Source organism: Peromyscus californicus, unplaced genomic scaffold (assembly GCF_007827085.1).
Source record: "Peromyscus californicus insignis strain IS unplaced genomic scaffold, ASM782708v3 Scaffold_16__1_contigs__length_79575227, whole genome shotgun sequence".
NCBI classification, from domain to species: domain Eukaryota; kingdom Metazoa; phylum Chordata; class Mammalia; order Rodentia; family Cricetidae; genus Peromyscus; species Peromyscus californicus.
In genome coordinates this window covers 75,976,140-75,990,336 of record NW_026294458.1, presented here as the reverse complement: position 1 = coordinate 75,990,336, position 14,197 = coordinate 75,976,140, and the positions used below count along the sequence as shown (strand labels likewise).

The 14,197-nt window shown below is 46.4% G+C and overlaps 1 protein-coding gene across 5 annotated transcripts in view; it reads left to right on the top strand.

Moving 5' to 3' along the window:
- Positions 1-14,197, top strand: part of Kcnj6 (potassium inwardly rectifying channel subfamily J member 6) — a 254,856-nt gene that overhangs the window by 226,735 nt on the left and 13,924 nt on the right. For 3 of the 5 annotated variants that reach the window (XM_052741282.1, XM_052741280.1, XM_052741283.1), the window contains exon 4: positions 11,184-11,471. In XM_052741282.1, coding sequence (XP_052597242.1) covers positions 11,184-11,471 — 288 coding nt within the window. Of the gene's footprint in view, positions 1-11,183; positions 11,506-14,197 lie in introns of all 5 variants that reach the window. The other 2 variants (XM_052741278.1, XM_052741279.1) reach the window with 1 other exon arrangement.

Here is a 14,197-nt window from a genome sequence, read left to right as displayed (position 1 = left end):
ACCAGCCTTTCAAATGCATATGAGTGGATGCACAAAAATGCATGCCTATACAAGCTTGTGCACACACAGACATATATACATACATGCCCACATACATACACATATTTGTGCACTAGCATTCACTCACATGTGAATACACTGGGTTTACACACATGTATACTCACACACACACACACACACACACACACACACACACACACATACACACACTGAGGAACCCACTCTTCAACACCAACTTCCACAGGCCCCTGCTGGAAAGCTCCAGTGGTGAGGCTTCTCTAGGCCCAGACTGCTCTGTGATGCCTGGAATCTTCCAGAATGCCTCCAGACTAGACCTTGAATCCCTAACATTCTCTAATTCTCCCTCCAATCTCATACTTCCCACCTTGACCTTCTTACTGTATGTAGACCAAGCCCAGGGCTGGGGGCTCTGAGCCGCTTCTTAGAAACCTTAGTGGCGCCAGCATGCTGCCACCAGGAAACCTGTTCTCACGCATGTGGCTTCTGGAATTCCCAAACCCTTTGTTTTCTCTCAAGAAAGCTTTATTTCTGCTAACAGAAGCTCAGCTTTCAAAGCCACCACGGTAACTTCGGGGTTAAAGTGTGCACCACACAGTGTGTCATAGTTGACATGACCCCTGGTCCCCTTCTTTCTTCATCATTCCATGAAGCATAGATCCAGACCTCCACAAACAGAAGTCAGCAAGAATAGCAGTGGACACAGGCAAAATTCAAAATTTCCCTCCACATTCATTCCTCCAGGTAAATCCAGACTCCAGGAAAAATCTACAACGTGGTATTTCCACGGCCAACAGTCAGAGCAGTGAACACCCAGGGGTTCTCTCCTTCAGACCTAACCTTGGGGTCTCTGATGTCATCTCCAGTGTATCGTTAACTTCCTGCTTATTCCCTCCGCGTCTTTCTACCATCCCTTCCTCCCAGGTGTTTCCCTTCTACAGCTTGAGTGACACTTTCCCTGGGGATCGAGCTCCCTCCATCTTGTCCTACACCCACTAGTTTCTGGGGTGTCCCAGGACTCCTCCTTCAATAGCTCCTCTGTCTACTGGTGGTCATTCTGCTCACACAGACCTTACTCCTGCCCCATCTCCCCCCTACTTGTCTTCAAGTCTCACCTCAAGTATTATACCCTTGGGGACATTTTTATTAATTCTCACATCTGAGTACAAGTGGCCTTTTTTGTGGTCATATGAAAAACATCTACTTTTCATTCTTACATTTACCACAATTGCAGCTTTACATATCTGAATGTCTACTTCATTCTCAGCAGAATGTGAGTCTGATGAACCTGGGGACCATGATCTTTCTACCCACAGAGTCCATCCGAGAGCCTGATACAACACAGGTCTTCAATTAATTTAAGATGAATGAGTAAATCATTGCCATCTGTGTTCTTTCATCTATTTAGTCATTTCCAAAAATTGTGTATATTATCAAACTTGATACTGAGGTAAGGAGGCAAAGTGGAGCCCAGACAGAGTTCCTGCCCTCGGGACCCCTACTAAGGCCTGCGACCAGCGCTGACGATTGCAGTGTAGTGAGAAACGTGCACCAGCTAAGCATGGATGATGACTCCCCAGTAGTCACAGAATGGACTCCCCTCCCCAGTTCTTCCCAACTTACACACTTCCAGCCTCTTCATGAGGCCATGTACAATTGGGGCAGAACTGAACCCAACTGGTTGAGAAGAGGCTAGATAATCAGGGTCCTCCCCGTCCCTCCTTCTGTGAGCGTCATACAAACCCAGTCAACAAAGCCAGCTGTGCTTGAAGTCATGCATGTGGTGGCAGTTTGACTCTTAAAACAACATGTGTTTGTAAGAGACAAGGATCTGTGCATCTCCTCAGATTCCCTAAAGGGTCCTGGAGTAAAGTGGTCAGAGCTGCAGTCTGAAAAAACAGCTAAATTCCAGGAGACAGTGGAGATGATTTTGACAATCAAGCACTAGAGAGAACAGAGACGTTCAGAGGATGTATTCAGTAAGCCTGACATCAACAGCAAGGAGAAACACCGGAGTGCCAGATCGCTGCCCACTGGGCTTCTGTTCCCTATGAACCAGTCAGCAAACAACAAGACACTTTGAGGAACAAGCGCTCTTGATCAGCACTGCTCAGTCTACAGTGAGCGCTGTTGTTCTCACAGGCCATCAAGGAGAGGGGAGGGGACAAGGGAGTCCTCAGGCAGAGATCTGTGCTGGCCAGTAAATAAACACAACTCTGAAATAATAAATAGTTTATGCAAAGCCGAAACACAAATGCTGTATCCTCTAGAAACACAAACTCTAGACACTCAAAGTGACATGGGTCCTTAAGAATGTGGTTCTCCTGTGAAATTATACAAGCTCCTATAATCACAAAAGAACTTGGTGGAATCGTAAGTAGGGAGACAAGATTGTGAGGAAAGCTCCCATGAAATTCAGGTTCTGTCTTCAGCAGGCAGGAACTCCCCTCCAGGATTCAGTGCCAACTTACCCCCAGCCTGAGGCTGATAGAGGCCAGAGGACCACCAGCCTGGCCTCCAGTTTACTACCCTACACAGAAACTACAAAAATACCAGACACAGGCCAACAACAGACAGCTCCAAAGAGGGACCAAAGACAGCTTAATACAACCTTGGCTTCTAGATCTACAATATTCCATCTCTCCACAAAGTCACGATGCCTCAGTCAGCACAACTCAAACATCCTGCAAACTCTTTGATGTTGTTTTTGAGATGGCATCTCGTGTCACTCAGGTTGACTTCAAAGTACAACGTAGCCAAGACTTACCTTGAACTCCTGACGCTCCTGCCTTCACCTTCAAGTCCTGGGATTACAGGCGTAAGACCCTGCACCTGGCAATCTGAAAGCTCTTTAAACACACACTCACCTCTTTAGGGATCCACAGTTCACACCTGTACTGAGAGCTTCGGGTGTGAAATTCCACCTTGCACCTCTAGCCTGGGCATTATTTCTCAGCAACTGAGCAAGGGCATCCTTTGCCACCTGCCAAGATCACATAGCCACTCCGAGGTCTGTCTCCATGTCTCTCGGTGTGCTCCCTTCCCATGCCCAGGTGCCCACTTTTGGTAAAGGGAGATGAGCACACTCATTGATTTCAGATGAGCAAAAGGGACCTGTCAGCCATCCCTCCATCACAGGGCAAGAACAAGGAATAAGAAGAACACTGGTGGGGAGAAAACGGGGCAGGGAGGGATGGGAGTGAGGCTTCGCTGGACAAATCATTTGGGGCTGACCAAGTTTTTTAATCATTCAAGTGATTTACAATTTTAAAAAAAACGGAAATAACTAAAGTAAACCCCGAAAGAGGAATAGGAACAGGAACAAATGAGCCCAGTTAGTTGTCTAATGGGCAACGGGACCACAAACAAAATGGAATAACTTTCGGATGTAAGACTGACTGCATGACCTCAGTGGGAACGGTATGAGGTTAGAAAGAAAACTCACTTTCACCACCGTTTGTGGACAGTGGTGTCAAAGAAACAGCACAGAGAGAATTCACAAAAGGCTGTTGGCCTGGAGCAGACAAGGCAGTTGTCAGCTGCCATCGCTTTTCTTCTGGAGAAATGAAGGATTTGGAGGAGCCAGTTTAACACAGTGATGGGGGAAGGACTAAGACTGTTTTGACTGGTGGACATTCTGTTAGGGGAGAACTTTTGAAAGCAGGGAAAGTTTCCGATTGACTTCCAGGTGCGTGGCAGGTTCCGGTTCACACTAGGTGGTGTGTACTAGGGACTTTCCAGTCTGAATAAGGGCACGTGGATTTTCCTGTTTTAAGTGGAAGAATGTCAGGTCCTTGGTTTGGTATGTGAGCCTTGCACAAGCAGTCACTCAGCAGAATTATTGATTCCAACACTTTTCCCTGCTTTGTAGGCTAGGGTAAATGGTAAATGTGCAGTTTGGGACTTCAGGATCTGGATGTTGAAAAAGAACAGATGAAGCCAATTGCAGATGAATGGCGACTTGAGGTTTGAGCGAGGGTATTTCATGACCTCTTTGCACGTATATGTGTGTTTTCACGACTTGAACTTTTTTTTTGTTTTGTTTTGTTTTTTTGTTTTTTTTTTTTTTTTTTGGTTTTTCGAGACAGGGTTTCTCTGTGTAGCTTTGCGCCTTTCCTGGAACTCACTTTGGAGACCAGGCTGGCCTCGAACTCACAGAGATCCGCCTGGCTCTGCCTCCCGAGTGCTGGGATTAAAGGCGTGCGCCACCATCGCCCGGCTACGACTTGAACTTTTAAAGATTTTTTTTGCTTTTTTTATTAGTTCTTTGAGAATTTCATTCACTGTATTTGATCAAATTCACCCCCTCTTCCATCTCCTCCCAGATCCACCACCCTTCCCTACCCACCCAACTTTGTGTCTCTTTTTAACCTATCAGGCCCAGTGTGTGTTGTCCACGTACACTTGGACATTTGGTTGACTTAGCAGGGGCTACACTCAGAAAACTTGACCCTCCCGGCAGCTAACAATTGCCAATAGCCCCTCTTCATGTCCACCTCCCACCTCCCCTCTGCATGCTGGGATTTGGTTCGGCTTGAGCTTATACGGGTCTTGCACACGCTGTCATAACTACTGTGAATTCATACGTGAAGTTGCCCTGCTGTGTCCCGAGGACACTGTTTCCTTATAGTCACCCTCTGCCTCTGGCTCTTACAGTTTTTCCACCACCACCCCCACCCCACCCCCACCACCACCCCCACCCCCGCTTACGCAATGGTCCCTGAGTCTTTGGACGGGGGAGTGTGATGCAGATGTTCCACTGGGGGCTGATCATCCTGCAGTCTCTTATTCTCTGCACCTCAGCCAGTTGTAGGTCTCTGGGTTAATAACCATCTACTGCAAATAAAAGTATCTCTGATGAGGGTTGAGAGAGGCATTGACCTATAGGTATAATGAAAAGCCATTAGAAGTCAGATTAATACTATACCTATTTAGTAGAATAATGGTTGTAGGTTCTAGAGCCTATGACCCATCCAGCCACAGGTTCTTGCCAGATGATGATGCTGGGTGTGGGTTTTATTGTGGGGGGGGCCTTCATTGCATCAGGAAGTGGTTGGTTACTCCCACGGCATTTGTGCCGCTATTGCACTGGTGGGCGGGTCCTGCCAGGTCAGTCCTCACTGTATCCTCCAGGGTCCCCGGCTGGGTAAGGTCAATGATTGCTTTTCTCCCCCGGTAGTATGCATAGCTCCTTCTATCATAAGAGCGCTAGCCAGTAGGGAGATGCCTCCAAGTGAGTGCCTACTTGATTTCTCCATGTTCTATGATTCATCTGTGTGGTAGCTTCAGCAATAGGGCCTTCCTGTCAAGTTCTGGAGGATAACCAACCACACTGTCAGTTGCTTGTGATGTCTGGAGGTCTATGAGGCCTCACTGACCAATAACTTCAAATGAGGTAACCCATTCTTGGCTCGGGGCTCTTGTTAGCCTATGGTGTCTAGTAAGGGCACTGTCACCCCTTTATAGGGTAACTCCATTTTAACTCTCTCATGTGTGACACCCTAAAGACCCCATGAGAACACTCCTACATCATACAAACACATTTATCAAAGTAGTAGGATATAAAATCAAGTCACAAAAATCAGGGGCCTTCCTGTATACAAATGAAAAACACATTCAGAAGAAATCAAAGAAACAATACCATTCATAATAGCATTTACCATCCAAATGTGAAGACCAGAGTTCAGATACCCAACACCCAGTAAAAAGCCCAGGAGGACATGGTAGCCAGACTATAGCCCCAGAACCTGGAATTCGGTGAAAGGGGGTCCCCAGGGTAGGCTGTCTCAAGAGACTAGCCAAATCCAGGACCTCTATCTAGGGTGAAGTGAGAGACCCTGCTTCAATAATGAAGTTGAGGCAATCAAAGAAGAGACCTGACATTGATCTATGAACACACACACACACACACACACACACACACACACACACACACAATCAAGCAATAAGTAAATAAATATTGCTTTAGTGTTTCCAAGTAATTTCCTGAAGATACAGAATTTGTGTGGAAGACAAGGGAGGCATAGAGAGGATGAAGGACATCTGGTAGAGGAAAAAATAGCCAGATGGGAGAAGCACAGTGGAGCAGACAGTGGGCAGGGGTAGGCTGGCTGCAGAGTTACCACCCATGAGAGCATTCCCACACAACTCATACACACTCTACTTTATTTCATATAATACACACTATTTTGACTGTTACATTACAAACATTGAAGTGTACGATGCTCTAAGAGTAACACAGACCAAAATTAGCACATGGTCCCTGTCCTCAAAAATTGAAAAATATTATGGAAATACCACAGACTTTGGAGCCAGCTTCCCAGATGAGAGTCCCCTCACTGAGGTTCCTTCCCAGGTTCCTCTCACTGTGGTGGTCACGTGGCCAGAGCAAAGCACCACAGCCAGGGAGACTCCGTGGCAGGCTCTTCTCTTCTTAGCTCTGGAGGCCAGAAGCCTGAGAGTTGAGCCCTAGCAGCAGCAGCCCCTGGGAAGGCTCTGTCCCTGGCTTGTGGACAATGTTCTTCTGGGTAGGTCCTCACACAGCCTCTTCTCTGTATGTCTGGGGCAGGAAGAGGATGCCCACCTTCTGGTGTCTCTTCCCCTTCTTTTTTTTCCCTTGGTTAATTTTCTAAACAGGGTCTCATCTTATACAGCCCAGGCTGACCTGGAACTTGCTATATAGTCAAGAATGACCTTGAACTCCTGATCCTCCTACCCCCACCTCCCAATGGACACTGCCACCACACCTAGCCTTTTCCTGTGCTAAAGAGGTGACAAGGGTAGTGGACCAATCCTGTGAGACCCAATCACCATAGACAGCCAGGGTTTCAAGACAGGACGTTTGGAATCGCACCACTGAGTCCACAGCACGGCACTGCCCGGGGTTCTTTCACCTCTCTCTGTCTAGTCTGCTCACCTGTAGACTAAAGATGGCTACAGCATCACTCAGGGGCTGTTGCAAGGATGAGATGGCTCCTGCATACAAAACGGGGCTCGTCTTCAAAGGGATGAAGCCACAGTTTACCTGAGTGACTACGGCGCAGGAATCTGGATCTAAGTTTCCGTGAATGGTATGTTCCACCATGGAAGTGGCTACAGGAACTTTAAAGAATGGAAGACAGTCATAAAGCAAAGCTCAGCCGGGCACACTGAGGGGGACAGTGGCCGGATGAGCACCAGCCAAACAGGGAAACCTCAGATGCCACCTGATAACGCTCTTAGCCTTTGAGTCAGTAGACTAGTGGCCTGCTGAGTGAATACATCCCCAAAGTTTTAACCTGATAACCACAAAGCTGTCAGGTCAATGAAGAGGCTGGCAATAACTGGCTGTTATAGGGACCGAGATAGCCTGAGATAATTTGGGTTTTTAGTCTACAATATTCCAACTCTCCGCAATCATGCAGTTCTTGCCAGGTGATCCTTCTCTAACATCTGCAGCCCAGACGTGGTGCCAGGAAGCATCAGCTCACAGCATCCGGTTCCTGGCAAACAGCAACATTCAGTAAACAACATTATTACTTAATTCAGTATTTAAATTATGAATGCACCAATTTCTTTCTCAAGAGTAGAGTACAGACATAGAATGTCTTTCCTCAGGTCATTTTTTAAGATATGCATTTCAATCTGTTTCTGCATAGTATAAGCCAGCCAGCACAGACCCCAGGTTAGAAAAAGCATGGTGTGCTTTGAAGGCATTGAGAGAGCACAGTGCGCATTAAAGGCACTGTGGAAGCTCCATGTGTGTAGCAGGGACTCTGAGCCCGAGCGTAACGCAGGAGTGGCTGTAGTTCATGACCAGGTTCAGCTGTGTTCACATCCTCGTGTTGGATTAGACTGCACTGCCCTGCTTCCAGCTGACACTGGGCTCAGTGTGTCACCAGTACCGTTCTCCCACAGCTGGCAGCCCAATGCTGGGACTCCAGCACAGTCATGCACAGCATCATAGACTGTGCTGATTGACAACAGCTCTTCCTGAGATGGGCAGGAGGGTGGAAGGAAAGGAAAACAGCCTGTCACATAGCCTGGTCTTTGAAGTGAAATGGCAAAGCGTCTGTACCGGAGTCCCTCTTCTTTCTGGGATGTCGGCAATGTGGGTCTGTTTTACATTATTCAGAAGTGGAGTGGTTTACTTTCCTGCGATCTCATTCTCTAGGCAGATTTGGTGCATTATTTGTCTGCTGCTGACACCTCTGGCTGTGCCCCAAGGGGCTCTCGCAGGATGGCTTTCATCATGTCACTATTCTACACACAGACCTCTCCCATTGTAACTTGTCACTGAATCTAAAATTAGAGCTTTGCCTGCTAAATTTAAATTATGCAGGGTCTGTCCCAGTGTTTTGCTACAGGTTCCTTAGCTACATGCCTGTGTGTTTTTGTGGCTCTGAGATGGAGTGAGCTTACACTGCTTACCCTTGTGGTTTTATTCAGAGATAAGTGGATACCCAAAGACGAGCTGTTTCCATGTACTTCTCTGGAACACTTGGGAAACTCACTAGGGACTCAGAGATGTTCTCCACAAAGAAATTGTAAGATTAAATAATTTTTAGAAAAATGAGGCTGGAGAGTTGGCTCAGTCAGTAAAGTGTTTCTTGCACAGGCATGAGGAACTGAACTCAATCCCCAGAAGTCATACAAAAAAATAAAATAAAAAGTCAGGCATGGCAGTGCATGCCTGTAATCCCAATGTGGGAGAAGTAGAGACAGGAAGATCCCTGTGGATTGCTGGCCAGCCAGTCTAGCAAAGTGAACTCCAGGCTCGGTGAGAAACCCTGCCTCAGAAGGTAAGAGGGAAATGTGGTACTTATGTTATTTCAACGCTTCCCTCTCCCCTGAAACTCCTAGCATGCTCCCACTCCGTCTCAAATTCTGACCTCTTTAATTATTGTTGTTGACATCCATATATATACACACACATACATGGACTTCTCTTGTTGACTGTCCATCTGATGTGACAGTCTAGCCTGCCTCTGCTGTACATCTGATACGAGAGTCTAGCCTGCCTCTGCTGTACATCTGATACGAGAGTCTAGCCTGCCTCTGCTGTACATCTGATGTGAGAGTCTAGCCTGCCTCTGCTGTACATCTGATGTGAGAGTCTAGCCTGCCTCTGCTGTACATCTGATGTGAGAGTCTAGCCTGCCTCTGCTGTACATCTGATGTGAGAGTCTAGCCTGCCTCTGCTGTACATCTGATGTGAGAGTCTAGCCTGCCTCTGCTGAGGGGAAGTTTGGTTCTCTTTTTGTTGTTTTCCCATCTTCGTTGATTTCCAGTCAGGTACAAAGAGTTGATAGGCAGTACTGCTGATCCTCTGTTGGTTTTTGAATGCAGGGACAGGATGATCCAAATTCAATGGTAATGAAGAAAGCCTGTGAAATGTGACTGGGTCTGCCTGGGCAGGTGTGAAAGGTGTACTCTCAGGGCTAAGCCTTCCCAGGCTGTGAGGATGGCACAGACCACACACTTTTGAATTACTTTGTTTTATTTGGTAATTAAACCATGATGTATTATAGAATGTAACATAATTGTTACCATAAAATGTACTCAGCACAAAATTATACTGTAGAAAAAATGTATTTTCTTTCATAGTTCTCTATACCAGCATCTATTTCTTCACATGGATTTATCACCCAGATTCCTTTTGTTTCCCTGGAGGACTCTCTTCCTGATCCCATGCAGTACAAAACTGCTAGCAATGACTCTTCTCCATTTCCCTTCATTGAATGTCTTCATTTCTCCTTCATTTTGTGAAGGACAGTTTTGCTGGGTATAAAATTCTTGGTTGACAATCTTTTTCTTTCAGTATTTTGAAAACTGTCTTCTCATTGCCTGTTGTAGAGTATCCATCAGAGAAGAATGCTCAGACATGGGTTTAAGCCAATAGAACATCTTTATTAGCCTACTGCTCACTACACTGGGTGTTCAGGATTCTAGTGTAGCACCAAGCCTTTCACAGGGTGAGCTTTTGAACACAGAAACTATATCCTGAGTTGACATACTTCACATGAACTGTTAGCCAGAAGCAGAACTACAGAAGCCAAAAAGCAAGGTTAGTACGTTTAGAGACTTTCCCAGAACTATAAATTTTGATGGATTAGGCCTTTGTTTTCATTCAGCAGGAGGTACTATCTAAGTGCTGCATTTTACAGCCTGAATGGCACTTCCATCTTGGCATCAGCTGTGCTAAGATCTAGGGGCCTGTTACATGCCTTTTGTTTTTATTTTGTTCATGGTTTTGCAAGAAATGTTTTTATTAATTTTTTGAGAATGTCATAAAATGTACTTAGATCATTTTCAGCACCAACTCCCCTCCTTACCTTCTCCCAGGCCCTCCCTACCCACCACCAATTCATGTCCTCTTTTTTTTTTAATAACCCATCAACTCAATTTATTATGTCCATTCCTTCTGCTTATGCAGCCATCCACTAGAATGTGATCAAACCACCAGGGGCAACTTCCTGGAAAAAAAACTAACTCTCCCTCACCCCAAAGCCATCAACTATCCAGAATCCTTCAGTCAGAGGTGGGAGCCCATGAACCCCTTTCCATCCCAAGCTAGGACATTAACCAGCTTGGTCTTGTGCAGTCAGCCACAGCTGCTGGGAGTGCATAGGTTTGACAGTCCTGTGATGTCCAGAAGATTCTGTCCCAGTCTTTCCTGAACCTCTGGCTCTTACAATCTTTCTGTCCCCTCTTCTGTAAAGGTCTCTGAGCCTTTGGGCGGGGGGTGGGGGGGTGCGACATAGATGCCCCTTTGGTGGCTGAACACTCTATGGTCACCTATTCTCTGCACTTTAACAAGTTATAAGTGTTTTAATTTGTTTTATTGATTAATGTCTGTATGCGTGTGTGGATAGATTTGTGTGGGGAGGATGCGCATGATACTATGTGTGGGAGGCAGTCAAGAGACAGCTTGATGGGGACAGTAATCTCCCACGTGTACATGAGATTTGGGGGCTTGAACTTAGTTTGCCAGTTTCAAAAAGTCCTGGAATTTCATGGCATATGTCTACACGGCGAAAGATATCTCCATAGCTGTCATCCTCTTATACAGGTCACAATACAGTATAAATGTCTGCACATAACAGCTGTGGTCAGGTCCCTGCGTCTCGTTGGCCTTGGAAAGCCCAAACTCCTGTATCCTAAAGCCCCTTTTCTCCTCTCCACAGGAATGACGTGCCAAGCTCGAAGCTCCTACATCACCAGTGAGATCTTGTGGGGTTACCGGTTCACTCCCGTCCTAACGCTGGAAGATGGGTTCTATGAAGTCGACTACAACAGCTTCCATGAGACCTATGAGACCAGCACCCCATCCCTTAGTGCCAAAGAGCTAGCCGAGCTGGCGAACAGGGCAGAGCTGCCCCTGAGTTGGTCTGTGTCCAGCAAACTGAACCAACATGCAGAACTGGAGACAGAGGAGGAAGAGAAGAACCCAGAAGAACAAACGGAGAGGAATGGTGATGTGGCAAACCTAGAGAATGAATCCAAAGTGTAGGCCCTGCCGGGTCAGCCTTTCCCTCCCACTCAGACAGGGCCCTTCCTTGTCTCTCATTCCCCTCTTTTTCTGTCTCTCTTACTTTGATCTTGATTGGTTTATATTTAATTTTGGCATTTCCAGAAAACAAATCTTCAAGGTGTAAAATGCCTACCTGCCCTCTCTCAGATGTTCAGACGGACAAGCAGACAGGGATTTGGTCATGGTACAGGTCCCTTCATTTGTGGCCCAGGCCTGGTCTCCACCCACGGGAGAGACTTAGCCACTTACCCACGTCATTATCCAACACCAATCACTCAAAAGAGCTGTCAGGGATTTTACCCAGTGTCACAAAGGTCACCTGCTTGCCGTGGCCATAGGTCACACAGAATAGTCTCTTTGGTTTTATAGGGCCCACCCAGCACAGGGCAGGCTCTTGCCCACACAGACACTGAGGGTGCAGGACCCAGGTGAGCTAAGGATAGACCACTGTACATAGATCTGCCCTATGGAATTATTTTCTTTTGGCAATTAGTAACAAAACTCAGCATGCACAAAAGTACTGTGGAGCAGAACTCCTGGTAATGTACATAGATGTATCATTCATGTAGCTTTAGACATATAACTTTAGAAATAAGAAAAAAAGATTCCCAATGTACAGTGGGTATTTCTATTTTGTTACCTTGTCTTTTGATTATTTTGATCTCCTTGACTGCTGGCCCCCTAAATGCATGGCCTTTGTTCCAGGCCCCAGGCTGACAGTTGCTAGGGTGCCATTCTGTCCCCTTGTGATCCTTCTGTTGAATCTAATAAGCCATAGGTCTGGGAACAGTCCAGAGGTCTAATAGATGGCACGATCCACCATCCAAAATGCTGATATACTGTGACACATTTACCAAATGGATGCCATTTGTTTATAGACAACAAAGGTCTCTCTGACTAGCCTGGGGGACTAGGAACAGAACTCTAGCGCGGCCCCACATGTCCCTTCCCATGAACTCTAGCCCTTTGGAGTACAGCAGTTTAAGAACTTTTCTGTAAATCCATTGATTGCTCTTCTATGTCGTCTTCTATGAGAAGCTGCAGGCTTTTCATGTGGGCCATGGCAAGTCAGCAGGCGAGGACTTGGGTGTGAAGCCACGGCTCTCAGGAAGGCATGCAGCGGATGAGATGACAGTATTCATCACCAGCTCCCTGCCCTCCAACTTCATCCGGCATGCCTGTCCCTGGGACCTGGCCTTACCATTTCTTACACTGGTTTTTTTTTTTAATCTTCTATCATCATGGTTGTTGTTATTATTATGAAATGACCAGAATTTGGCATACAAAGAGTAGATAACCATCTTTGTGGCAAATCCCTCCAGAGTGTGAGAGCATTCCACTTTTTGAAATCTAATCCAAGCGTCTCTCAACCAAAAGAGCACAGACATCAACAACAATCAAACCTCATTTTGATCTTCAAAGAAGGAAGGAATGAACGAACAAAGGAAGGCAGGCAACATGTGTAATAATCTAAATTCAAAAGGAAATGAAAAGTAAGCCTGGAAAGAGAATCTTGAACGAGACGTCAGGCAGGCGGAGATTTTGCACAGTAACCGATCTTTCTCGTTGATTTTACATTTATAAACTGTTTGTCTTGAACACCATCGCCCACCACAAATATGCATCGAAGGGATCTAAACTGACTTCAGCTCCTACAGATAGATGTGCTCAGTGTGAGACTTTGCACCATGGAGGTCAAAGAGGTCAAACTAGCTGTTCCCCTGTCTCCCTGGCCACCCCTGACCAGACTGCACAGGGCTTTGCTGTAGTCTCGGTTCCTTGTCTATAAGACAGATGCCCCAGGAATTATGGGAAGTGGTTCCTCCATCCAACATCTGGATTGCTCCTCTCCCTCTGCAGGAATCTTGCCACCCAAACAACCATTTCCTGGCGCTGACTCTGGAACACAAAGCTATTGGCTGTGGCCCTTCCCTGCCTGCCAGCATTTCCTTTTGGCATTGGTTATTTATCAGATGAGCCAAGATTCACTCTGCACAGTCTAAGCAGGAGATGGTGGAGGAGAGAGCCTGACACAATTCCCAAGAGCCTGTGGGAGGTCCCACAGCCTGACCTTGTTTTAGCCTTATGAAAGATGCTCTGCTTCGGGGCACCAATCTGCAGCAGCCCAGGGCAGGGCCAGTGTAGCACAAAGAAGATGGCGAAAACATGCCAAATGTCTACTGACTTAGCTCTTGAAGACTCACTGGGCCTTTTTAAATCTGTTACTGAGGTTTGAAGGACAAAAGATTCCCTATTGATGGGTTGAAAGAGCCGCTTTGAAGCTGATGGCTTCTTGCCTGCTCTTCGGCACACCTGGACAATAGGCCTGTGTGACCTCTGCAGGGCGCTCTGATGGGAGGTCTCTCTCTGCCTCTCATGGTCTTGATGTCACTGTGGTTGGTGATGGAAGTGGAAGAAAATCCTGTGTGTAACACGAGCTCAGACTCTTAAGAGGCGGGCGCTCCTGAAGGACCTTATATTAGAATGTCCTTATCAAATGTGTCTATTTTTCTACAGTCACTGAGAAAATGGTTTAACAGTGTATTTTGTGTCTACTGTTAAAATTTGAAAGAAGGTCATTAGGACTGAATTTTCTAAGCAGCAAGTAGTAAATGGGGTTTTTCATTAAGATAATTCAACAAAAGGGACCCCCAACACCTCCCCTTT